At 41.8% G+C, this 26,165-nt stretch overlaps 1 protein-coding gene across 3 annotated transcripts in view; it reads left to right on the plus strand.

Moving 5' to 3' along the window:
• LOC110983068 (fibrocystin-L-like) overlaps window positions 1-26,165 on the plus strand; it is a 68,669-nt gene that overhangs the window by 20,058 nt on the left and 22,446 nt on the right. For all 3 annotated transcript variants that reach the window (XM_022241983.2, XM_022241981.2, XM_087144602.1), the window contains exons 10-42: window positions 865-969; window positions 3,220-3,352; window positions 3,817-4,039; window positions 4,393-4,484; window positions 4,901-5,060; window positions 5,496-5,646; window positions 6,389-6,526; window positions 6,895-7,052; window positions 7,422-7,670; window positions 8,230-8,357; window positions 9,189-9,355; window positions 9,924-10,214; window positions 10,606-10,757; window positions 11,343-11,465; window positions 12,593-12,701; window positions 13,165-13,374; window positions 14,232-14,297; window positions 14,925-15,064; window positions 15,466-15,613; window positions 16,065-16,251; window positions 16,625-16,863; window positions 17,321-17,506; window positions 17,983-18,159; window positions 18,604-18,760; window positions 19,026-20,083; window positions 20,502-20,750; window positions 21,468-21,608; window positions 22,280-22,454; window positions 22,951-23,101; window positions 23,646-23,802; window positions 24,265-24,474; window positions 25,009-25,176; window positions 25,595-25,795. In XM_022241983.2, coding sequence (XP_022097675.2) covers window positions 865-969; window positions 3,220-3,352; window positions 3,817-4,039; window positions 4,393-4,484; window positions 4,901-5,060; window positions 5,496-5,646; window positions 6,389-6,526; window positions 6,895-7,052; window positions 7,422-7,670; window positions 8,230-8,357; window positions 9,189-9,355; window positions 9,924-10,214; window positions 10,606-10,757; window positions 11,343-11,465; window positions 12,593-12,701; window positions 13,165-13,374; window positions 14,232-14,297; window positions 14,925-15,064; window positions 15,466-15,613; window positions 16,065-16,251; window positions 16,625-16,863; window positions 17,321-17,506; window positions 17,983-18,159; window positions 18,604-18,760; window positions 19,026-20,083; window positions 20,502-20,750; window positions 21,468-21,608; window positions 22,280-22,454; window positions 22,951-23,101; window positions 23,646-23,802; window positions 24,265-24,474; window positions 25,009-25,176; window positions 25,595-25,795 — 6,399 coding nt within the window. The remainder of the gene's footprint in view (window positions 1-864; window positions 970-3,219; window positions 3,353-3,816; window positions 4,040-4,392; window positions 4,485-4,900; window positions 5,061-5,495; window positions 5,647-6,388; window positions 6,527-6,894; window positions 7,053-7,421; window positions 7,671-8,229; window positions 8,358-9,188; window positions 9,356-9,923; window positions 10,215-10,605; window positions 10,758-11,342; window positions 11,466-12,592; window positions 12,702-13,164; window positions 13,375-14,231; window positions 14,298-14,924; window positions 15,065-15,465; window positions 15,614-16,064; window positions 16,252-16,624; window positions 16,864-17,320; window positions 17,507-17,982; window positions 18,160-18,603; window positions 18,761-19,025; window positions 20,084-20,501; window positions 20,751-21,467; window positions 21,609-22,279; window positions 22,455-22,950; window positions 23,102-23,645; window positions 23,803-24,264; window positions 24,475-25,008; window positions 25,177-25,594; window positions 25,796-26,165) is intronic.

Genomic DNA, 26,165 nt, shown 5'->3' on the forward strand with positions numbered 1-26,165 from the left:
TTTTTTTTCAGCAACACATGAAAATTGAAGATTTCTACAACATGATAGTATGATTCATGGATAGATCTTAAAGATTTACCAGTTAATATGTGTTGTCTTGTGCAAAAATTGTGCCACCGGGTGCCCTTGTTTCGGAGAAAAACGTTTTATGGGGTTACCAAATGATTCCATTACTTTTGAAAATTGTACTTCGTAATGGGCCATTTATTTTTTGTATTGGGCTGTAAATGTGATGTAAATGTATTCTTTTCAATGAAATATATTGTACCCTGGGCTGTATGTACATCCCTATACTATAGATTCACTTATTAAACTGCTTAGAAAAGTCCAGTGCTGTAGCTGCTACAATGAGGGAAAAAGAAGATGCAAGCCCTTACTTTTGGCCTCAATATTGGATGTTAATTGATTTTAATTCTAAATTCCAAGAAGTCAAAAAGTCACCCTATTTGAGTGAAGATGCCCTACCCTCCAACTGAAACCAGGGATATGATGAATTCACATCGAAATTCAAGTTTCTATGCAGAGTGGTTCTTTTTCTGTTGAGTTATCTTTAAGAGTGATTTTTTGCTCTAATCAAATCGCGTAGTCCTTAGTTTCACTGTTTAATAATAAAAGATAAGCATTTTTTCTGAAAGTTCAAAGTTTTTTAAAAAGTGCTGTTTACTCTCTAATACTTGATGGAAGTGCTTTTCATTTGTTCTGTTTTCAAAAACAGGGCATATCCATTCTTGTTTTTGCAGTAATTCTTGTGGAACTCATCAACTATTCCTAAAATACACCCATCGATATTAATATAAATAATCACAGAGCTGATGTTTGTGTGTTTTGAATTGTCAAATAATCACTTTTTCAACCTATCTTCAGATGTGCTGGACGTCAGCCCAACACTCGGCAGCACCCAAGGTGGCACTGTACTGACTATCCATGGACAGTACTTTGACGAGCGGAACACCATTGTGTTTGTTCAAGGTGAGGATTGTTTCAAGCGTAGAAACCACAAAAGGTGCAATTAATTTATGAGACTAGGAATTCCTATTCATAAAACTGGCTACTCGTATGGAGAGAAATTCCAGCATCTTTAGAAGATTCCCCCAGTTGAAGGCATTAAACCTAAATTGAAAAAAAATTCTCAAATCCCTGGAGCACATGCTAGCGAGCAATGCATGCACACGGGGATTTTATCCAAAACAATCCACTTTGCACAGTTAGTGGTACACTCATTTGGTTGAACTGATGAGGAATTCATGGATTATCAACAACTTTCATCAAAAATGCTCCCCAAAATTCAAAACCTAAAGTACATGTAGGCCTAGTTCTAAAATGATTCACCTGGGGGTCTCTCTGTCCGTTCGTGTTGACAGGTTTCTATGTAGATAATAGATCTGAAACTAGACTTGAAAACTGTTTTGCCACAAAATGGCTAAAATGGGAAGGATATGGTTGTTGCATCTTTTTTAAAGGGATTTTGACTCACATTTTCATGTTTTTCACTTGTTATTCTTTAAGGTTACAGAAGTGTAATAGGTCAATCATGTCTTATGAATATGTAATATATATGAAAATATGAACATATTTCAACTATTAACTGGAGTTATGGTTCCATTTTGAAATTGAATCTTTGAGGTCATTATTTCTGGGCTTTTCCTATTTATTTAACACATAGTACACCATGATTCAACATACAAAAGAATGCCAGACTAAATATGACTAAATAAATTGATATTGGTTTAACCCTCGGCAAGCATCGCAAATACAAAGGTCGTAAAAAATTTTCTTTATGATGGGCCACCTGTGTGCAACACAGTCTGTTGCTAGGATACCAACTTGGTTTATCTGTGTTTATGATAGTCATTCTGTTATTACCAACAGGACAATGAAAGTGCCGTGCCCTGTTGTGCCGGTGTGCTAGGCCTGGCTATAATGACCTGATCACAGTCTTTGCCATAGAGTAATTAGTCATTAGTGGGATTGTATTATTGAGCTGCAGGGGGCTGAAAAGCCTTTCACTCTCCAGTGCGCTTTTGTGTCGTTACTTGATCGAAGTGTAAAGAACCTTGACCTGTAATCACATCAAGGTATAGGCCATCTTTTGTGCATATGTGCATTATGCTCGTTTAACTGAGGTAGCAAGAGTCAGTGCTCAAAGGTAAAGAAAGTGCCTACCAACTAACCTGATGAAGTCACTCATAGCTCAGCTATACTGTATATTCCAAAAGTTCTAGGCTCTTGATTTCAAACTGATAGTTACTGAGTCCTGTTGTACATTATAACTTGCGTATGAATTCAGTGTCCCAAATACATTCTCATTCAACCAACTGTAGCTACGTGAAGGCAATGAATTAACAAATTGTAATAACTGCATGTGCATGTGCATTGTCAATGCTCGTGCTTTGACGCTTTAACAAACTTAAAAAAACTGCAAATGATAATTTTCCCAAAATGCGTCTTTAGACCCATTGTTGGAAAAAAGCCTACTTTCATAGTTGTTTTCTTTAGAATGACAGCTCGCCAGGAGGATTAATTTCACAGAGAGTTTTAGTCCCATAACGATCTTTAAGCTGAGTATAATTTCAACCATAATTTCATCAGTTACTTGTCTGACAGCTAAAGAAGGACTGTACCTTTAAATTAATCTGCAGCACAATTCAGTCAGGAGAGTTAGATATACGGCATATCCAGTCTCTAATTTACAATTATGAGAATGTTGTGTGTCTTGTATAAAAACCTCCATTTTAGTGGGTAGAAGGTTATATTTACCCTCAATACCCTGAATTTCATTTGCTTTTGCCAAAAGAATTGTCAATGGGATACTACAACTATACGGAATTGGTTTCCAATTTTGGCACATTCACGAAGTTTGTTAGGGTGAGGGTTCCTGCATTTACAGTGGTTCAATTAATTGCTCAAAGGTCTTTGAGATCCATGCTTTTAAATTACAGTCATAGGTGAATAGAGACACATTTTTTTTTGTCACAATAGAGTTTTAGTTTATGCAACATATTTGAATTTTAACCGCCAGTTCAGTAAGGAGCATATACTACAGATTGTAACATAACTAAATATTTAGCGACTGTCACTAGTCTGTTCTTGATATGTATATAATATACTTTATGTATATTATATAACTTTTGTTACTTGAGTCATTAAAAATGGTTTGGAAAAAATATGCTAAGGTTTTTCATTATTTTTAATGGAATTTTGGTGATTTTGCCTCACCAGGCGTTCCTTGTGAGATTTTTAATATCAGCACCACAGAGATCCTGTGCGTGACCGGACCAGCCCCTCCAGAGCAGAGCATCTACCCCGGTGGGAGGGGCTTGGAATATGAAGTCTGGAGGGACACAAGTGTCAAGTAAGTTCATGCTTGCCAAACACCTGACCTCATAGATTTGGGCCCAGTATGCCTCACAGCTCTGTAATGTCATTGGTTGGCTCATGTATGAGGATTCTTATTTCTCTGTAGTCAGATTTTCTAGTTTCTCAAGTATACTTAGGCTTAGAATGATAAGCTCATTTTTATGCAGGTAAATATTTATTAGCTACACCTTGAATTCATCAGGGAAAGAGGTTGTCAGAGGGAGCTCACTCTGATTTACAGTGCTCGCTAACTAATGGAGCAAATTTGACCCCAAAAATTTATCAGTGGACAATTGGATATGTAGTGTATGTCTGTATGCAGCTGTTTCTGAATGATTTTGAAATTAATTTACCAGTCACAAGCTGAAACAAAGCATTCACTCTGTTTTCAACTTTCATTCAGTTTCACTTCATTCCATGTACATTTTCTTTTTCTTTATTAACTTGTATTGCTCGCAGTTTGGACGATGCAGACTGGAATACCAGTGCGGCAGACTATAACTCCACCGTTGTCTTGGAGGCCAGTTCAACCCCCGAGCACGTCTTCGGCGAGGAAGAAAATTTTGTGTCACGCCTCACAGGCTTCTTTGTACCACCTCGCACTGGGGAATACCGGTTCTTTGTTCGAGGAGACGACCTTGTAGACCTGTGGTTAAGTTCAACTGCATCTGCAGACAATTTGGTATGCAGTCACTGCCTTTTGGGCATTGGGGAGTGAGGGTCAATTTCAATTAAGTTTTCATTCAAGGGAGCATTCATGTCTGTATGAGGATCGTTGACAAATCAACAACTACACCTTTGTTTAGGTTGTGAAAATTTCGCGAACCAATTAGCTAAAAATATTATGCTATTTTAAATATCATATCATGGTTGCCTGACTTTTTTTCATTATTGTTTTTCACTATTGTTTTTGAAAACTAATTTAGACATCTGTCAAGCATTTGTGCTTGGTAACCTTATGTGCTGGAAATGTTTTAAGTCCTATCACTGCAGACAACTTAACGAGCAGATTTTGGTTTGTTTTACTCTTCATAGACTAAGATTGCCTACATATCAAGTCACCAGCAGAACTGGCACTCTGTAGACTCCCAGTCCTCTGAGAAACTCACTCTCATTGGAGGTCAAAGGTGAATGTGAAGCTTTGATTAGTTGGATGTGTTCAGACACAATGAATTAAGACAGCTTACAGATGAAATTAAGCTGTCTTTACATTTCAGATGCATTTACCCTTGTATCTTTAACATCAAATGAAATCAAATGAAATTTCACATTGGTATGATAACAAATTTTAACTGAAAAGAAACAATTGTATTGGAGTTTTGCTCCAACCCTTCATTGCCCTTTGATTGATGTTGGTTGGAGCAGGGGGAGGGGGGTCACTTTTCATGGAGTGGATGTAGATATCAAGGCCACGATAAAGAGGTTGGCCAGATGTGTTCAGACAAATTGAATTAAGACAGCTTAAGGATGAAATTGTCACAGCATATAATGTGGAGAAGGTATGCTGTATTTTGATATTCCGTGACTTGTGCCAACTGTACAGCTATTACATGGAGGCCCGACATCGCGAGTATGGTGGCAGTGACTTTGTCCAGGTGGGCGTGGCCTTCTTTGACGTGCCCCTCAATACCTTCAACACATCGACTGCGACCAATGAGCTCCAGGAAATCGCCACCACATCCACTGTCCACAAGGAGCTGCAGGTATTGAAGCTTGCAAAGAAGGGGCTCATTGATGATTAAATACACTTACCATCAGCTGGGACCTTTCCATGATCTAACTCCTATGGAGACATTTCAGATTTAACCATCGTTTAAGGATTTGGACACCCTTTGGTCCCCACTCTATTGAGCTTTGTAAATTATTCATAGATATGAATAACCATCAGGATCAAATGTGAATGCTGGGCTTAACCGCAGTTGAGCTTGCTTTTAATTTTCAATTATGCATAATTTCCGAACATGCAAATGAGGACAGAGATAACCACTGTAAGCTTGGTTACTCCCACAACATATTTGTGCAACTCTAATATATCTCTTCTCTATGTAAAAGAGGACGAAAATTGGTGCTGATTGACCAAGAACCGTTAATCATTATTCATTTGTTTTATTATTTGTTGGTAAATTTTTCCTCTGCAGACTCTGACTGTAGTTGGGGGTTCGTATGAGACTCAAAAGGTCTACGTTGAGCTGCCTTCATGCCCAACCACCGTTGCTTCTAGCAATGACAGCAGCTCAGCGTGCAACATCTCGGGAGTCTATAGGCTGCAGTTTGACGGGCAGATGACAGGTAATTCAAATTGAAGATGTTGTTGTTTTGTTTTAATGGCGCTTTCAGCAACTCAGGCTATTTGCGCCAATAACTGTACTTTTATACACTTTATTAATCAGCATCACATTACGGAGTTAGGAAGAAGGTCCAGTTTTAGAGGCAGGAGGAAACCGGAGTACCCGGAGAAAACCTGCGAGAGCGAGTATGGACTGGAAACCAAATGCACTTAAAGCCTGGGCCAAGCCGGGACTCGAACCCGGGCCTCATTGGTGCAAAGCGATGAAAGAACCACCACGCTAACCCACTCCCCCCAAATTGAAGAAACCTGCTCCCTTCACTGATATTAAATTCCTATGTCTGTGGTGATAGTTTGGACGGCTCCAGGCTTGCCATTTCTCTGTGGAAGGCCCTTGTTATGGTGGAAACATTGTACCAGCAAATTTTCTGTAGCCTTTGAGAACATTTGGCTCAATATTTAACTTCTCATCATTAATATGAGCAGGAATCACTGCAACATGTTTTATAATTCAAAAGTGGTAATTTTGCTTTGTGAAATATCAAAATGACAAAATTTGGTTATGCAAAGAAAATGTTGACTGACGGGACTTTAATACTTTTAATAAAATAAGGCAATTTAGATTTCAAATCACACTGGCTTATGAGGGAGAGTTGAATCATTTTTTTTTACTTTTTGGAAGGATAAACTTGAAAATCCCTTTCCAATGAAATTCCCATACTGAATTCTTGATTTCTGGTTCAGGTGACATCGATGTGACTGCGTCAGCTGCCGAAGTACAAGCAGCGTTGAATGCCATCTTGGACCCTGATACAGTTGCCGTGACACAGTCCAGTGACGGCTACGCAAATACTTACACAGTGGAGTTCCACATTGCCCAAGGTATTAAGAAAACAAGATCAGATCTCAAACATTGCGCTAAGCTGTCTTGCAGTAATACGACTAAACGTTTGCAGCGACAGGTGGCATGGATAACTGCTTATCATGCTAACAACTGGCCTCAGTCAGTCTATTTGAATACAACTTTTCACACACCCTTGAAAGCTAAGGTTTTATAAGTTAAAGATTGCCCGATAAATTTATATTATGCTCATTTGTATTTTTCAACAGAAGAGGAGATCAGTAATTTTGTATATCCCCAGTTCATGTTTTAAACTTGAGGCAATGATGTGATCAGTTTGTGACTGTATTTTTGGTCTATACGCATCGGCAGTCATTAGTAGTCTAAAAGAGGATGATTTCATTTTCAGAGGGAATCGCATTGCTGACTGTGGATCAAGATGACCCTAACCTTGTTGTCATGGTGACTCAAGTTAAGTCCTATGCTCCCGTAGAGCTGAGTGAGTTTGCCCTGTTGTATGATGGAATAACGTCTGTGCCACTATCGCCGAGCTCCACGGCTGAAGAGGTATATAAAATAAAATGGGAACATCAACAAATTTTACCATAATCATCATCTACAGCCATGTCTAAATTACTCCTCTGCAGCTTGAAATTGCAGGTGACTCTGTGGGAAGTTGCTTAAGCCATTACCATAGACTCAAGCATTCTTTCAAACTTAAGCCAAGTAATTCGGTCATGGCCTTACCACATTTTGTACTCATTTGGATGAAAAGAAGACATCCTATCTCAAAGTCATATGCACAAGAGCCAGGGTGCACACATGGTATACCCATCCGACACACCCATGCCAGAATTGGGTAACCCAGCGCCCCTGTTTTGTGCTTGCACGGACTGTTAGTCACTGAGTCCGATCCAAACTTTGTCACATTCACAGGTTCAAAACGCCCTCCTGGAAATGTTCAGCGTCAAGTGCTCCACCAGCGGCAGCATCAAGGGGTATCTGGTGCAGGACTACGAAGGGGATAGTCTCGGATGGATCAACGGGGAGGTCATTAACAGCCAGGAGCCCTACTGTGGCCGCTGGCTGATCAAGAACCCTTACCACATTTTCTATGCCGGCCGGAGCCGGACGTCCGGCAGCGAAAAGGAACTTGACTCCTTTGACATCAGGCAATATGATCAGGTGAGTATGAAAAGTTGCTGGCATTATGTGACCAAAGATCTTTACCTCGTATAGTGGAATTTAAAAGGACAAACAGGACAAAACTTTTAAAGTTTATGAAAGGGTCGGGGTGTTGTTTGAATTGCCAAATATCCTAATTCCCACTTAAGTGCAGAATGCAGTGCATTAGTGCATGCGCATCTGATTATATGGAAATTCACTAGTGATGTGGCAATTTGTTTTACTAGTATATTCAATATTGTTTAGGGGCCCTGGGATGCAATGTAACTAGCTGAGTGGACTGAACTTAATTAAGGCAAGGTCCATACCTGTCACCAATTACATTATTTATCTTTTTTTCATCGTATGGTACTTTATCATCTGTCAAAAACCACCGTCATGATGGGCTCTTGACCAATAGGTATTGGTAAATTGCCGGAGGATTTAGGAGTGTCAGTGGTTCATAAGATGACCCTCAGCAGAGGTCAGACATCTCACAGATAGTGAAATACTTATCAGTCACAGAATCTGTATGGAGAAAACTTTGACACCACTTTGTGCCTTAAATTCCCCTGTCCAGTTGTGTTTCGGCCACCGAGGTGGCATCCAGTCGTTCATCCAGGTTCGCATCCACTGGATGGACCAGGAGTTCAACGACCGGGTCAACTGGATAAACCTCCTTGACAGCAAGCTACAATCTTCTGAAAGGTTTGGCAAAGTTTTTTATCCCTGAAATTCCCAGTGCATTTCTTGGGGAAGGGGTAAAATAGAAAAGAACGGGTCCATTGTTCAAGACTTAATTGTGCAGCTGTCTACCTGTATTTTGAAATAGCTTTAACCTTGAAAAATTCTGATTAATTCCCCATAATGCTGTATTTTACCCAAAATGGTCATCATTTTCTATTCGCAAATCTGAAAATTTAGCAAGAACTCAAACCCTCTCTGAGAATGTCCAAATCTTTCACCTTACCTTAAGAATTTCTCTCAAATCTTAAGAAAATTCCCCAGTGAGTTTGCAAATGTTTTTCTTTTCTCAAAATGTCTCTTTAATGTTACTGGTATTGTTGTGTAGGTGCAAGATAATCCCTTGATTGTTAGCCTTATCTTTTGTAAATATTTTATTCCGTTTGAGCAAGCTGCATTCCTTAGATAATAATATAAGGTGAAGTATAACAGAGTGGACTCCCGATTGCTACTTTGACTGGTTTGAGTCCTCTCCAAAATCCCTGGAAATTTGGGGTCTCTCTTTATAGCGTCAAGCAGTGGCATAGCCGGGGGGGGGGCACGCACCCCCCACAAATTCCCAGGTGCTCCCCCCCACTAAAAAATGCATGAATGGATATTGAACAAGGCTAACAATAGCTTGCCCCCAAAAAACCACACCACTGAAAGCTGGTGCCCCCCATAAGATGCTGGTGCACCCCTTGTGCCCCCCACTAGTAAAATCCCAGCTACGCCACTGGTGTCAAGCCTTAAATCAGTAAGATTTGAGTGAATGGATGATGTCTAACTGTGCCCTTTATTTGGTCCTTGTTTCAGCTGGTTATACACCTGCTTAGATGTACATACCTTGATCCAGTCCACCTGGGTCTATAATCAACACCTGAGTGGAACAGCCCTGAGATTCGAGCGCATCAGAGTGTTCAGGATAGAAGGCCAAGATCTGTTCCTTGACAACCTTTACATTGGACGCAGTGTCCCACAATGTGAGTATTAGACAGAGGTTTTGAATTCCGTGGAGCTACTTCACCCCATTAATCCACTGAATAGTCAATAGTACTGGGAAGGCTATGATATCCTAACTCATTGTGATTATCTGATGGTGATTAAAGTTGGCCCAAAGTGCTCCCTGAGCACCATGTGATGAGTACAGTCACGTGACGTCATACACACTGGCCTGTGTCACTCTGAGTGTACGGGACATTATTGTCTATTCTGATTCCCTTTTACCTCTTTTGGGATGATTAATGTAAGCCACCTGTCAAAAAGTAATTTACCTCAAGGATTGGATACAAATTGATGTGATGCAGGTGTCTGTATTGTTTTAATCTTGCAAGAAAATCATTTTGTAGACAGCTACCAAATGTGCATAAAATGTCGCCCTTAGGCATAACCACGGTCCAAACCATGAATGGACACCTGCATCACAATTAACAATTTAAAGATGCTTCATATGATGTTAAGGATTGCATTACTTTTCCAAAAGTGTGAATTACGTTATGCTAATACTAGTTAACAATGTAAAACAAACCCTATCAATGACACCTCCTGTAGATGTACGCGAGCAACGTGCTGCAAGCCCAAATGGCATCTTTGTGCTGGACGCATCCGTCCACAAGACCGACTTGAGCTTCAACATCACCCTGACGCCAGCTGCTTGTGGCAATGATTTCCCACTGATTGGCATCAAGGACGCCAACATCAGCACCAATTCAAGCAGTGAAGTGGCATACTGGAGTGAGACCTGGCCCTCCGACACCATGATCTCCGTTCAGCGGAGGGTGCCAGCCACTCCCCCGATTGGTGGAACCTTTGAGATTGAACTGTACGGTGTAAATTTCGAAGGTAGGGCTTTGGCCTTTCATCAAGAGGCTTATCGTGTTTTTTATGCTGTCCTGTGATGAATCAAAGAAACTTTCAACAGTGCACATTCTCTGAAGCCTGAAGAAATCTGCCAGGGGAATGATGAATAACGTGGAGTTTTAAGGCTTGGGGATATCCTGAATAATCTTTAATTCTATTACTGAAAATGCTATCCGTATAATGGCCTGAGTGTGATTTGAACCTGGAATAGCTCAGTCTATTCCAAAATGAAGATCAGGTTTTAACAAAATCGGATGATTTGATAATTTGATGCTGAGGTATCGGTGTTGCTGTCCTGTCTCGTGGATCAGTATGGAAATCAAATTCTGATCCTCTAAAGCCATCACTGCTTCTGTTTTTTATGTGATGACAGTTTCAGCCCAGGCCACAGCAGACCAACTGAAGGAGGCCCTCCAAGCCAACCTGGACATCGGCTCCTTAGAAGTGTTCAGGGAAGGCAGCTGCTCAGGCTACTCATGGGAGGTGGAGTGGCTGTCCAAGGGAGGCAAGCAGCCCCTCATGCAGGTAAGCCATCCCTTGACAACAGCCCCAGATGATAGTGGTATAGTGGCATGTCAGTTAAATGAAGGGTTAAGTTAATACCTTGCCACAAACCAGAGAAAAATGAGGAAAGATGCCTAGAGCAGTGCCGTTACAAGGGTGACATTTCTGAGGAGACATCTAGGTTGCACAACTTTTTTGAGCGGAGCTGCACAAAAGCAAAGAAGCTGTAGCTTTCAAATAGGTTTGGTAAATTTAACAATTTCAAACATGGGTATTCAGAGTTAAGGGGGCACAGACTTCTGCCACCCACCCTGTTACACACACAGTAATTTATAGTCACATTTTCTTGAACAGTATCTCATAGAAATTATGTTCAGCCCCCCTTCCCCACCAGCTCAAGAAAGATCCAAAGCTGGAAAATGTCAGCATTTTTTTCTCTGGTAAATCCCATAAAAACTTGTGTGCTTCATTTTCAGGTGAATTTAATCTTCTACTACAGACTATTTTGGGATCCAAAAATTTTATGTTGTACCAAGCATTCCCCCCCCCCACTCCGTTGGTAAGATTGACATTGGTATGACTTCTCTGTACTTGTGACCGTGTCAGGTGAATGGTAGCGGACTGACAGGCTACGAGGTGGGCGTGACTTCCCATCGTGTGGAGGAGGGTCATGTCTTCCTGGCTCCAATACCTGGAGAGTTCCTCAGGCTCGCCCACCCTCAGCCGCAAGTGAGTCATGAAAAGATACAGAATCATAGACCTAGGCTTCAGTGTCAAACACTTACTCATATTGCCAATGTGTGACATGCATAATAAAGCAGCTCAATAGTCTCCAACTACAGAACTACTGGGTCATTCAATTCAGTGTGTGACCATATCCTCATTTACTTAGGTGAAGATGCTAAAGTTACTGCCTTTGCATAGCTTCAAACCCTCATGGCAGTATTTACTACGAGGCACAGGGTTCCTTTTTTATTATTATTATCATTCATTCATGCCAATTTTTTTTCATCACGTACAAGATGGGCATTGGAGAGGCAAAAGCAATAACAATCACTGTGGCCAAGACCTGCCCCTCCACATCAAGTTGTGTATAGAGTGAATAAATTTAAATAAAAATACTAATATGTAAAAGTATTTGAAGCCAAAAGTTAGAACTTAAAAATATTTAAATATAAAAGAATAGGAATTACTGGAAATGAATAAGGATAATGTAAGCAATTAAATATGAAATTAAAATAAGTTAAATGAACAAGCAATTAATGATAACAGCACAATAAATTTTTTTGATATACATGCCTGATGTAATTTCCCCATCTTGGCATGCAGACAAATTTAATACTGTTCAGTGTAGCATTTTAAAATTCTAGTTTTTAAGAGTAGGGTTTTAAAGGAAAATCAATTGCTCTCTGAGATGCCCTCACTTTAGCAGTGCTTCCAAAATGATAAAATTAATGAAATAGTCACCAGTGGATCATTTTATAACTATGGGGTCTAACAGTGTGACTTGTGTCCCAGTTACACCTGACTTGCATAATGTGACATGAAAATATCACTGAAATTGGTTGCAAGCTATTTCTAGTTGTTTAAAAAATAACTTGGAAAGTAAAGAGTTTGTTGTGAGCTTACAAAATCATATGTCAGAAGTGATAAGAACCCACAAAACCTAGAACCCAGGTTTACAGAATGAACCTCGTATATTTTAGATCAACTTATAAGAAACTTGAAAGACTTGGTTGGCGGTTACTTTCATTGTTCTTTTAAGATGTCCTTCGTCTTTCTTAAGAATGGAGGATAAAATTCAAATTGACCAAGATAATTCTTCCATCGGATGGAACCCTTTTTGCCTTGCTCAGGTGGAGGTGATCGTCAACAACGTCCCATCTAGCTGTTCCCTGGGCCAGTGCTCCTTTGAGTACAGCGACAGCGTCACACCCAAAATCTTAAGCTCTACCCCTGCAAATGGTGAGTCGAAAGTATACTGTGGCCCACCAGACTGATGCTCGTCATCATACCACTGGAAAATATCACAGGAAAACAATGGTTGTTAGCCCTAACCCTCCTCAATCCTTCACCTGTTGGAGGACTGAGGAGTGTTAGGGTTAGAAACCATTAAGAAGAGGTGTAGGAAATAATGTTCACAGTTTCTTTTTGCTCTAGGTTCAGCAGCTTTGTGAGTTACACCTTTGTGGATGAGATATTTTCTCACTCCCTCTCTTTCTCCAGTCCTTGAAAGACTCGAGAAGACGAGATTTTCCTTGATAGTGTGACATGTTTCTTGACACTCATGCTGTTGAGTTATTGAGGACAACCACAGACATAAATCCTTCTACTATCAAAATGTAAAAAATAGGTATTGTTAATCCATAAGTTATCTCTCCTACTCGGTACTTATTTTCCATGCCATGTGGCCACTCTTTCTCCAAAGGCTCTGCCTACCATGACACTGTCCTAACCATCACCGGCTCCGGGTTCAGCGTCAATGCTGGAGAAAACAACGTCACTATCGGTGGTGCTGTGTGCGATGTTGTCTCTTTCAATGAGTCCTCCGTGTCCTGCGCCGTCACTGAATCGGCAGCCGGCTTGTATAATATCAGCCTGATGGTAGAGGGTCGTGGTAATTCCTTATACCCGAATGGTGAGTGTCCCAAATCGGCAAACCCAGTCTCTTGTTGTGCTAGGTTTGGTTTTCACCAGGAGGATGGTATCTTCACTGACACTACAAGCTGACACACGGTGATTCTTGAGTGGGCTTTGTTCGCACAAAATTTACAGAAAGACATCAAATGAGCACTACATGCATCCATTCAGCAAATTATTATTTTCAAGAAGTGAAGTTTTTCTGAACCTCCCAACTTTAAAGGTTCCAAGTACAATTTTTATCCCTTTAATAAATTGATGGAGTAAATCCATGCAAAAACCCTTTAAAGCATGGTCATGCTTTGGTGTTCGTTTGTGAAGACCATAATTATTCCACCACATATGTCAGTCTTCAGTTCTTGAAACCGAAGGTGATTGCTCTACAGTTTTTTTTGAAGTGTTCCTACAAAGCACTTGTGTTTGCATTTGTGAAAACAGTGACCATACTTAGTACAGTCCATAGACAAATAAACCCTTGACTGTCGTTGCCAGACTGTGAGACTTTCAGTTGTGTTTACTCTCAGTACTTGTGGATGCAGGAAAATGTCACTTAGCCATTACTCTCGGATCACATTTTCACCAACAGGAGACCTTTCTTCCATCTTTAAAGAATCTGTTATGCAAGAATACACCTATATGGCCTGACCTGGGTTGTACTCTGATTACCTGCAGATTCCTACTCCTGCTGGTTGTGTGTTCTGGAGTATAGTGTACCCCTTAACGATCGTCCTCCAAGATGAATTCTAAACGTCCAAGTTCGTCATCCTTTGTAATTTTTTAGCACACGCCACTTGGGACATATTCTTCTGGTATTGTAGAATTAATGAAAATTTCTGTTTTGCATTTTTTTGTCAGGACCGATCACATTCCAGTATGAACTAGGAGTTACCAATGTCAGCCCAACATCTGGAAGCACAGCTGGTAATGTTGTTTGACTTCAAGAGATTGCATTCGTTTGGCAGTGCTGTAGTCGACAAGCGTTAAGACCATGACAAGTCCTCACAAGACCAGCCCAAGGCTGGCAGTAGACCTTCAGTCTGAATTCAAGTCCCACACTGCTCAGATGAGTAGCAACAAAAGCCTCCCTGTCCCATTGTTCACCCTGTAACTTGAGACTGGTCTTGTGTCTTATCTTCTTTGTGGTCTTATGATGTCTTGACTGTAAAAGCGCCAAAATTCAGGGGTGAAAAAATACTGAAAACACACTCAAAAATGCTTGCTTGAGCAAAGACCAGTGGCCACTAAAACTACCTCGTGATTTGCATGACTTGAGCTTTCAAGACTTTCACCTAATTCACCTTTCACCTTCTTCGCAACATCTTCAGCCTGTAAGGCAGGTCTCTAAAAGTTAGGCCAGTTGGCTCACATAGCACTAGATTGAGCATTTTTCCGTTCATGCATTAGGTCAAGATCGTAAATCAACCTGATTTTCATTTGCAAACCAACCATCATGATATCTTTATACTGGGGGTTCTTTGCTAACAAAGAATTTTGTTTTTTGTGTGATTTCCCCAGATTTATGGTGATTTTTTGTTTGCTTGTTTGCAGGCGGTACCCGAGTAAACATCACAGGGTACGGCTTCAGTGAAGATATGCAAAGCACCTCAGTAACTATTGGTGGGCAGTCGTGCATAATTGACACGATAACGTACGATGAAATCCAGTGCGTCATTGCATTGGACACACAGGTATGTATATTCTATGTACATGTGAACAGCACCAAGAGGTTAAGGACTTACCCTTGGAGTTGACCAATATTGAGGAATCCAAGCTTTCGACTGGGCTGACTCAGACAAGGGCATGCAAATGGCGACAGTCATGCATGTGCATAACAACTTCATAGTTTTACAGTCGATGCATGCATTGAGTTAGTATTGAGATCAAAAAAAATTTCTGAAAGTGCCATTCCTTCATTAAAATGGCATTTTGAGTGGATTTCGCCTTTGTATCCATCGCAAGGCTGAATGTGAAATTTGTATTTGATTTTAAAATTCTATGAAAAACGCTGATTGGTTGATACTGCAACAGTTCATAGCTTGAACCTAGGGCCAAACTCTTACCTGTATGTTTTGCCTCTCTGTGGGCCCAGGAATCCAGACGCAGGCGACGCTCCCTCCAGGTGGACCTGATCATCGTGGTGAACAGCCAGACCCTCACCGAGGAGGGCATCTTCACCTTTGACCCTTCCCTGACCCCAACGATTTTGGGGATCAGTCCCAACGTGTCTAGTGTGAAAGGTGATGCCATTTGAAAGTTTTCTTTTGCCAACAAGAATTCAAACTGAAAATGGCATAATTTTGAACAAAAGTCATCCTGTTTCTAAGTACAAGCTACACTTAAAGTAAGTTGACAGTTTCAAATTTTACCTCTGAAGAGCTGTAAATTATTATTCATTTTAGTGTATGTGCGACAAAGCAATTGAATTCTGTACAGTGTTTGGGGGTGTTCTATGAACTAAGTTTTCCCTAGGCTTCAAAACCAAACTCCTGTTATCCACTGTAAAAAAATCTACCCCAAAGGTTGTCTGTGGCAAACTTTACCAGACATCAAATCGGCCAAAGATTTATAAAAACCAAATCAACCAAGTTATGCCTCACAGGTTCAAGACATTTACCTGTTAGCCCTGTTACCTTGGACTGACACAGGTTTACTTTTACAGTTGGCAAGTTAATGCCTTTCTCTTTTCAGGCGGAGGCATTTTGACCATCTCGGGCAGTGGCTTTGGAAGCAGCGGTGCCAAGGTTACCGTCGGCAATGCAGACTGCGTGGTCACTGCTCAGGCGGATGGCGAAGTCAATTGCACCATTCCTGAGCATTCACCGGGGACCTTCTATGTTATCCTGGAGGTGACTGACCAAGGGTTTGCCGAAGCCAAGTGAGTCATTCAGTTGCTTTGAAGCAAGCGGTCTTAATATTTTTAAAAAATTAGTCAGTAAATGGCTCAAATACATGGAAACCATGCTTCACAGTGCCCTCAGAAAAATAATAAAGGGATTGCGTTGTGCTAAAATTCTTTTTTGAAACACAGACCTTAAAAGTTGTGTTTGTGCACTGAGAAACTTTGAATTAATCCTAGCGGATGAATATGGAAGCTACTCATAATGCGAGGTTCATAAACGGCAATGAGTTCTTTGATGACTATTTTCATTGCAGTAGGTACATCTCCAGATAAAGGCCATACATACAGACGTACTCCTCCAGTATCAGTCTGATTGTAGGTTGGTGATCACTTTTTTTCCCCCCAACAGTGGCATGACGTTTGTGTACCAGCTGGACGTGACAGGGATATTTCCAGACAGCGGCTCTGTTCAAGGTGTCACCGCGGTGACCATCGCAGGCGTCGGTTTCGGGACAAACACCAGCGATGTCTCGGTCAGTCTCGGCGGCGTTGCTTGCACAGTGAATTCAGTGGCCGACAGCAGCATCCAATGCCTGACGACATCCTCTGAGGCTACTCACAGTGTGGACAACTTTGGCAAGCACCAATGTGAGTCTCTTTCTTTTTGCACTTCAGCAGTAAATAAAAAACATGGAATGTTTATCGCTGTTGTCGGACACTCTGTCGACATGTGCACTGCACACTTTGGACGACCTTCTCACATGTGAAGCTGCAGTACATGTTCATACTCACTGAGTCCAATTTCTAAGCCTCTGCAGCCACAGATTTTTGTCACTCATAATCAGAGCTCTGAGCCTTGGTTCAGAAAATCCACATTAACTGTGCTAGCACCGTTGCTCTTGTGTGGTGTATGCGTAAGCCTATGCAAAATGCCCTTTCCACTAAAATGTGCTAAAATTATCAGTACAGAACTTTCTGCTTCAGAAAGCAGAAATTCTCCACTCCAAAAAATTCTCCACTCACGCTGGAAAGGGCCGTGAAACTTGACTCAGAATGTCTGACACATTTGTGTAAATACGTTCTTGACCCTCCTCTGAATGTACAGTGTACGGCATCGGCTACAAATGGAATCCCCAGGTTCTGTCTGTGACGGCCGGTGATGTCGTGGTATGGCAGTGGTCAGTGCAACAGCAGGTCACTGGCATCGGGTACGCCGTCATGCAGACGGCCGATGCTGATGCGGTCATGTACGACGGTCAGGGATTCTACAGCGGGGAACGATCCTCCGACGGTAAGAACATTAATCTTTATTTAGTTGTAGACTTTATGAAAACACTTTATCTGTTAGATTTGATACTAATTACCCCTGGGCATCGAAAATTTTGGAATTTTCAATTGATTCAGTGCCTCTCAGCATCACAATTAGCTTTTAAAAGCCCAATCCTTTTGCAACTTGTCATTCTGCACATCAGCGACTTATGTTAATACTTGGATGTGGTCAAGTTTAAAACATAACTGCCAGTCAGTTCAGTGTAATTCAAGCAATATACGTCTTTTAATTTGAACTATCCCTTGAGCTTGGTTTCTTTGTGTATAGTACCGTTCTTGCGGGTAATCTTCACGATTTGTCTCTCCCCCACCATTGACTGCGTCAGTATTTCACCACCTACCGACAAGCACAGCGTTCTTCCAATGTTCACTAATTTTTGTTGTTAAGCTTTTGAGATTTTGTTTACATATTGTGTTCCTTTGTCATTTCCACTGCAGGTAATTTTGCCTACCGATTCTCCACCCCGGGCACTTATTACTATTCTAGTGGCCCTGTGGATGAAGATGGCAACCTCTACATGAAGGGAATAGTCAAAGTCAACGAGCCCACAGCAACATCCAACAAAGTGGTGGTTACTGTGGGAGGATATGACGCCTTGCATGACACCCAGTCAGGTATTAACAAAAGATAGTTTTAACAATATCCCTGGTGTTATTATAGATTATCTTCTGAGTAGTTTAGACTTATCCAAAATCTGTCCTCTTGCTTATGAGCCCCAAGCTGGACCAAGGGAGGGCACAATTTTTCCTAGAAATGGAGGTTCCTTCGGTCAGAACTGAACTTTGCTGGTTCACAAATGACTTTTGAAATGGACGTGTTACAGTCGTATCACTACCAGCAAAATAAACACTCCCAACCAACATGGCCCTTTTCAACCAATGAGGGGGTACTTCTGCTCAAGGCAGATAAAAATTTTGATATTAGACTCATGAATATGTGCAAAGGTGTGCTTCCATGTGTTGCTTAACTTGCTGAAGGTCACATGACACTTCAAGGATATTCTAGTTCTTGTTCATTCAAGTCACATGTTAAAATGACATTTTTTGGTTTTCTTACAGATGTTGGGGAACCCATGAGTTCAGACAACTGTTCAGGTAGTAGCATGGCTATCCCATCATGTAATGTGCCCCCGGCTGAGCAACCCGACTCCTCCAGTTTCTACTTCTCCTACTGGGCCTGCAAGATGCCCATCGTGGACGACTTTGGTCCCAAAGTGTAAGGTTCCCCATCCCGTCTAAAAGCACAGTTTATTTTCACTCTACTAGGGAGCATGTTTGCATCAAAACTATTAGCCTGTAATCTTGCAAGCTTAAAATGTGACAAGTCTTTTAGGGTGCATTAACATAGAAGAAATGTGCTTACATGTCTGTGCTCAAACAAAGAACGTAAACTTTGGCAACTAGATGATAAAACAAAATTCTGCAATATAGAATATTAATGTTTTAAAATAACTAAATGTTAATCTTTTTTCTTTCCTTAGGGGCACCCCAGATCAGATCATCAATGTCACTGGGTTGGGCTTTAGTGATGTGCCGTGCGAGAATGAGATCTCGTTCGGCAGCTACTCTTGCATTCCTCAGATGGCCACAAATGTCTCCGTCACCTGCCTGATGGACACCGCTGGCAGCATGCCAGTCGGTCAGCCCCTGTCCATCTCACTGGTGGTAAAGAACCTTGGCCGTGCCCTCGTTCAGATTCCGATGCCAGCTGACCGTGGTTTCACCCTCAAGCCACAGATCGACGCACTGTCTACCCACAGCGGGGGAATCACTGGCGGCACGGAGGTCGTCATCTCGGGGGATGGCTTCTCGTCCGACACGGTATCAGTGTGGATTGGCAGCAGCGGCTGCCTGGTCCAGTCAGTCACCTACATGCAGGTGGTGTGCAAGACAACACCGGCCGCGGCAGGGAGTGCTGAGCTCCGTCTGGAGATCAACTCCCAGTGGGCTGCCTGCAATGATGACTGCAGCTTTGAGTTTTCTGAAGCCATGACGCCTGTCGTGGATGGAATCTCCCCAACCACTGTCTCCGGTGCCAGCACTTCCATCCAGATCCTTGGCTACGGATTTGTTAATGAGACCTCAGACATCACTGTGATGATCGGCGGGGTTGCCTGTGTCGTGACAAATGCCTACGACGAGGAGATACAGTGCGACGTTGGGTACGTGCCCGTTGGCGACCAGCCTGTGGTTGTCAACATCGCTGGCAAGGGTGATGCCTATTTCAACGTCAGCAATATCGTCACAAGTGCCATGGTCATCGACAGCATCGACCCAAGCTCTGGTAGCACAGAGGGAGGACAATCCATCACCATCCTGGGTAGCGGCTTTGTGGACGGTAGCACCACAGTTGACATTGATGGATCAGACTGCGTCATTGAGAGTGTGTCCTTGTATGAGATAATCTGCGTGACATCTGACCATGCTGCAGGAGTAGTTGAGCTTGTGGTGACCTCCCAGGGTGAAGATTACCCAGCCGCCAATTACGAGTACTCAGCTTCTGACACGCCGACAATAAATTCAATCACACCAACCTCGGGTGAGTATTTCTTTAATTTTTGTCATTTTGTAAAGCCTCCCAAAAATTCCATTGTCTGTCCCGGAATAACTTGAGAAATAAAAGCACATTGTGAATATTTCTCAGCAGAGGAGAAACAAATTAACCACTCTCCCCTCCCATCACCTTTTGAAGAGATGTTGTCACTTTATCCAGGAATTGAAAGGAGCAACACTTTAGAAATGGTACTGCTGCATTTCTCAGGGAGGGGAGTTGAGGAATCGTGTTCAGATTAATTAGATGTGGACAATCATTTTTAGAAAAAGTCCTCATTTTTGGCCCCCTGGACCCCGAAGATGGATGGGCTACTGTCGGTGCTGCATGCTTAGACATGAATAGCTGAACCAGCTGTTGTTTGCTTATTTCTAAGCCCCTCTGATCTTTTGAATGCTAATTACAGGCGTCACTGGCGACAGCATCACAATATCCGGTTCCAGCTTCAGCACCAACACGTCCGACGTGGCCGTCTTCATCGACGGTGTGGTCTGCACCGTCAGTAGCGCAGCCGATGATTCCATCACGTGCAGCGTAGGCCCCCACTCAGCTGGCACCTATGCTGTGGTGATCTACATCAAGGGCAAGGGCTTGTCAGGCAGCGACACCATGTTTGAGTACGAGCTGACGCTGTCGTCAGTCAGCCCTGTTGAAGGTGAGTGTAGAGCCCCAAAGTATGCCAGAATTCATTTGTGACCTGTCGAAGGTGAGCACAGACTCCCGTGTATGCCAGAATTCTTTCAAACACAGAGTTCTTTAGTAGCTTTTCATCACTGGCTTGTGTCATGATTGAACCCTTGGCACAGTGGAAATTGATCTGGAGTCTACACAAGTTGACCATGATACAATGGAAAAACTGAAAATTAAGGTTACAATGGATGTGTCCAAACATTGAAAACAATCAGTTTGCAAATGTGTGGCAGTTTAGTCCTGTGGACAATTCAGATGGTCTTTATGGAATCTATGGGTCACTGGAAGCTATTTTAACTTTTATTGAGTGTCATAAGTACACAGAGCCATTTTTTGTTTTGAAAATCTTTGTTCTTTCCCGAATTGCAAGTAGTTTTAAAAAATAATTAGTGTGATGAATTTTTTCTATAGCCAAATGTTGGATTGAAATCGAAGTTATCCAATGATCTTAGTATGTTTTGTGATCAGTAACTAAGGGAAGGGACATGAAAAAAGACAAGGTCTATGCCCCCTCCTCCTTTCAGAATTTAGAGAAGGAAAGATAGTAATATTCTTGCTTAGTCAATGTTTCAACTCTGACCAAACTCGTTGAACGCCTCCTCCAGAAAGTAAGGGCCCCCACGTGTGCCCCCCTACAAAATGTCCACTATTTACACCACTCTTTGGTGTTTTTTGTTTTTAGGAAGTTTTGGTGGAGGTCGCATCCTGTCTATTGATGGAGCTGGCTTTGATGAGACAGCCATTGTCATGGTTTGCAACAATTCCTGCCCGATCAGCAACAGCACGTCCTCATTGATTGAGTGTGAAGTGCCTGCCAACTCAGGTCCGAAAATTCCCTTTTCTGCCAATAAATTGTTCCCAAAAGGATGTCTCAGCCCTGCAGCTGCTAGTGCTCAACTCTGTCATTTTAAACAGTGTTTTCATAAGAGCTGAAACTTTGAAGCATGTTGTCAGTCATCAAGTAGATAGGGTGACATATTGAGTTAAATCAGTTCAACTGAAACTTACTTATTTTAGTTCGATGACATTTTGCCCGAAAACTTCAGACTTTATCAGGCAACTGAAGATGACTTGATGGGTCATTTGCCAGATGGCTAGGGATGTGTTGAATGGCAAAGTCCCACGAATGAGAGAGATCGAACCATAAAATGCCTTTTTTGTCGAGTGGCGGTTGCTCAAAATAGCCACATGGCTTCTGTTATACCCTTTCTGTGTCAATGTTCCTCTTTTTTTGAGGATGATGATGTTTCTGTTTGCAAAATTATGAATAAAGAGTGCTTTTCAACATTGTGTTTTCAGCCAAATGTAAAAGTGTCGATTTGTGGTTGCATTTATGGTTTGTGATACCTTTGGCCAGAGTAAAGTCTCTCTTTCCAGCTCATATGTGGCTGACAAGCATCTCATGAATTGTGTCAGATGTGAAGAAAGTTTGTGGAATTTTAAGCATATCTCTGTCATAACTTAACGTAATGTATGAAACTGATTTGGGTGCAGGTAGTGGCGAAGTAGTCTGTGATGTCACTGTCACCCTGGCCAGCGGTGCCACGTCCACTGAGTCGGACGCCTTCACCTACAAGACCAGCCTGACACCAGTCATTGACTCTGTGGAGCCTCGCCGCGGGGGCACTGCAGGTGGAACCACCCTCAACATCACCGGCTCTGGTTTTGAGTAAGACAGTGAACTAAATGATAGTGCCTCGCATTTATTTAAATGTAAAATTCATTCTTTGCTTCAGTGCATGAAGAAATGTCTACTTTGTTGTTGAAAAGTTGAGTTTTAAAAAACTTCACTTAAGATTGAGCCAACTTCAATTCTGAGTTTTTGAGCAAAAGGTGTCACAGCTGACATACATGGACCTGGCTGTTGGTGAATGTGATGACCAGTTAGTGGTGTTACAGGTTTGCACCCGACTTTACTCAGCTGTCTTGTTCATTTGAAAATGCCTTAAAAATAAACTAAGTCAGTGTCAGCATGTCGTTAATTGAATAAATTTTTAAAGCTGAGCATCGTCGGAAAAAATCCATTGAAACAGATTTGTAAATGATCACTTAGTATTCACACAATGACCTTCTGCTTGAAGAAAACAAGCTATATAACAAACCTGCTGATGACAAAACTTTAAGGGGAGCCTCGTTTTACAAACACTCTTTGCCTTGTTTAACAGGTCATCCGGAAATGTTGTGACCGTTGGAGGGTCCCCCTGCACCGTCCAATCAGAATCGACCACGGAGATCATCTGTGAGACTGGACCCCATAGCCCGCCCGAGATGACCAAAGTCCGGGTGGAGGTTGGAAACAACGGAATTGCGACCCAGGTAAAGAAGAGAGTGAGGGGCGTGGATTTAATCTGTAAGTGTTGGGGGACAGATGAAGGTGAATACAGCTGACCAAATGGAAGCTTCTCATTATGAAAATATGGAATGAGCCACAGTTGGGGGTTAGTTGGGGAAAGTAAATCCTTTCAGGGATTATTTGTACCTCTCATTACCGGTATGCTTTCGCTTCAAATTGCCTTTTTGAGAGCTGAGAATAAGACTGTTGTTGAAATATTGAACCTTAAAAACACTCTTGAAGGCACATGCATGCTTTTTCTTTAGTTGTGGAGACAAACACGTGTTTATTTCATCTATTTTGTGGGGACCAAAAAAGTTGTAGGGACAGCGAAATGACCCCAAAACTCTGTCCTAATTTGCTCAACGAAAGAAATTGTCCCTATAATGCTGTGAAGGCCTGATCCAGAAAATGGCTTTCCCTCCCTCCACCAAACCTTACAAAACAATATTAACAAGTACAGTAAGAACTATGCAGGACAGTTTTATTATTAAGAGCTACTGTTTCATTGGTTGACTTGTGCTGCAGGATAACGCTGACTTCTACTACATTGATGTGTGGTCGTCTCGCTACACCTGGGGTAACCAAGATCCGCCAGTTGAGGGCGACTTTGTTGTGGTGCCAGCCGGCCAGACCCTACTTTTGGACATCAGCACCCCCATCTTGAAAATGCTTCTCATCCAAGGTAAAGTCCAAGTCCTGCTCTTCTGCCAAACCCCTCCCCTTGGTTTTTCAACCAAATATGGCGGCGTGGTTAACTCACAGTTACTCAAAGGAGCGTTCGTAAAGTTTTCTGCATAAATAGGATTTGGGATGTCTTGGGGCTAGAAATATAACCCGACAGTATGAAATGAGATGGAAGTCATCAAAGTACCTTTTGAGTTTCAACAAATGTTATGCAGTGCTCTGATTGATAATTTTCGTGAAGGCAGATGGCCCTGATTTTTTATCAAAAGAATATAAAAAATTAGTTAAATGGAAAAAAAATAAAGGAGAGACCATGGGATGCAAACTAATGAGAGAAAAAGAAGAGAACAATAGCAGAATACAATCTTTTTTTACAAGAAATCACAGAACAAGACAGGGACTGACTAGAAACAGTGGAAGGTGAATGGAAGAAAATTCCTTTTTGTTCTGTGCTGCTCAGGTGGCAAGGTGATGTTTGATGAGGCGGACATCGAGCTCCATGCCGAGAACATCCTGATTGTGGATGGAGGCCACCTGCAGGTGGGCACGGAGGAAGAACCATTCCAGCACGAGGCCACCATCATGATGCACGGCCACGTCCGCTCCACTGAGCTGCCACTGTTTGGCGCCAAGACCCTGGCCGTTCGCAACGGCACCCTGGACCTCCACGGTATGCTTGCTTGAACTAGTTGCACAGGCACCATTCCAAGAGCTGGCACTGAAAGGACAAAAATTGAAATTCCTACACATAACAATACAGCTATGGTTGTAAAGGAGATAAAGAAAGACTATCAATGGGGGATTAGTATCAGCTGCAGTTCCATTAACTAATCAGTTTTCATATATGCACATAAATTTGCTGGCAATCAGAATCAAAGTCTTTGTTTTACAGGTCATTCACAAAACGTAGTACTGTTTTTGTAAATTCTTACTGAAGCATACCAAGTTATGTCTACTCTCAAATCCTGGTAAAAGTCAATCATTTTGAAGTCTCTGAAAGATTCTTGTTGAAACAGTCCTGTGTTTTAATAATGGGTAGAACTAGTGATTCGTTTGCATATTTCCAAGTCCACTTAAATACTCTGACGAGTAGTTACCTAATCATACTGTCAGTAATATTGAATTTACCAAATGGGATCTTTTCCTTGTCTCTTGAATTCACAAAAGTAAATTTTGTGCACATGATTTACCTGTCATCCTCTAGGTAAGCCAGTCCCAATCACGTGGACCCGGCTAGCCCAGACAGCCGGTGCAGGTGCCAGTCGAATGGTGTTGGAGAAGTCAGTGACTTGGAAGGCCGGGGATCAGATCGTCATTGCATCCACAGGACACAGACACAGCCAACGCCAGAACGAGTTCCTCACAATCACAGGTTTGCATCCAAAGACTTCTTGACAATTTTTAATTTTTTTTTTTATACTTTAACAGCACCATTCCCAGTTACTTGAAATCTTCCTATATTGAAAACTTGATCCAGGCCAGACAAACTCGATAAATGGTAGCAAAATTCAAAATGATTGACTGTAGCTACCCCCAATATCTCATATGCCCTCCAATGGTTCTTAATTGAATATATGACTGCAGTGAATTCATCATAGTCACGGTAGAGTGTTAGAATTTGATGAGGTCCAGATCTATTTGATGCTGAGTCAACATATCAAGAAAGTAGGGTCCATTTCAATTTGTCATGGATGAGGTCTTCAAAATGATTTTTACAGTTTTTAATTTTCTCAGTTTTCTTTTTCAGAGAGAGCTTATTTTTTTCCTATTCTTTCCTTCTCGTCACACAGCTGTTTCTGGGGACGGCACCGTCTTGGACTTTGAGCCAGCCTTGGAATACGAACACTACGGCTTCACCCAGGTGGTGGAGGGCGTCGTGCTGGAAATGCGCGCAGAGGTCGGAATGGTGACCCGTAACGTCAAATTCCGGGGATCAGTCCAGGAGGAATGGGTGGAGACCTACGAGGCCTGCCCTGAGGAATTTGACACGAGTATGTGGCCTTAAAGTATCCGAGTCATCTCGTGTTATTTCGTCACACGATTTTCACCAAATCAGAAACTGAAATTTATTTGTACATCTTTTCGATGGAGCTGTTATTTCCTTAAACCTATCATTGAAAGTTGCACTGCTTTTATTGTGCGTTAGGTTTCCCAAATGCTTCAGAGATCATGTTTAGTTAAGGAATTCTCAGTTACAGGAATATACAAGTTGAACAGTTACAGAAAATCATTTTGGGGATTTAATGCCTATTTTTTTAATTAGAACTTTTTCTATGAAATTGAATCACCTGACGAGATATTCTCAATATTGAACTAGATAATCATGCTCACTGTGAATTTCATCTGTTATCCACAAACTTT

The sequence above is a fragment of the Acanthaster planci genome, linkage group LG13 (assembly GCF_054643075.1).
Source record: "Acanthaster planci isolate LZ-2023a linkage group LG13, COTS_SCS, whole genome shotgun sequence".
NCBI lineage: Eukaryota > Metazoa > Echinodermata > Asteroidea > Valvatida > Acanthasteridae > Acanthaster > Acanthaster planci.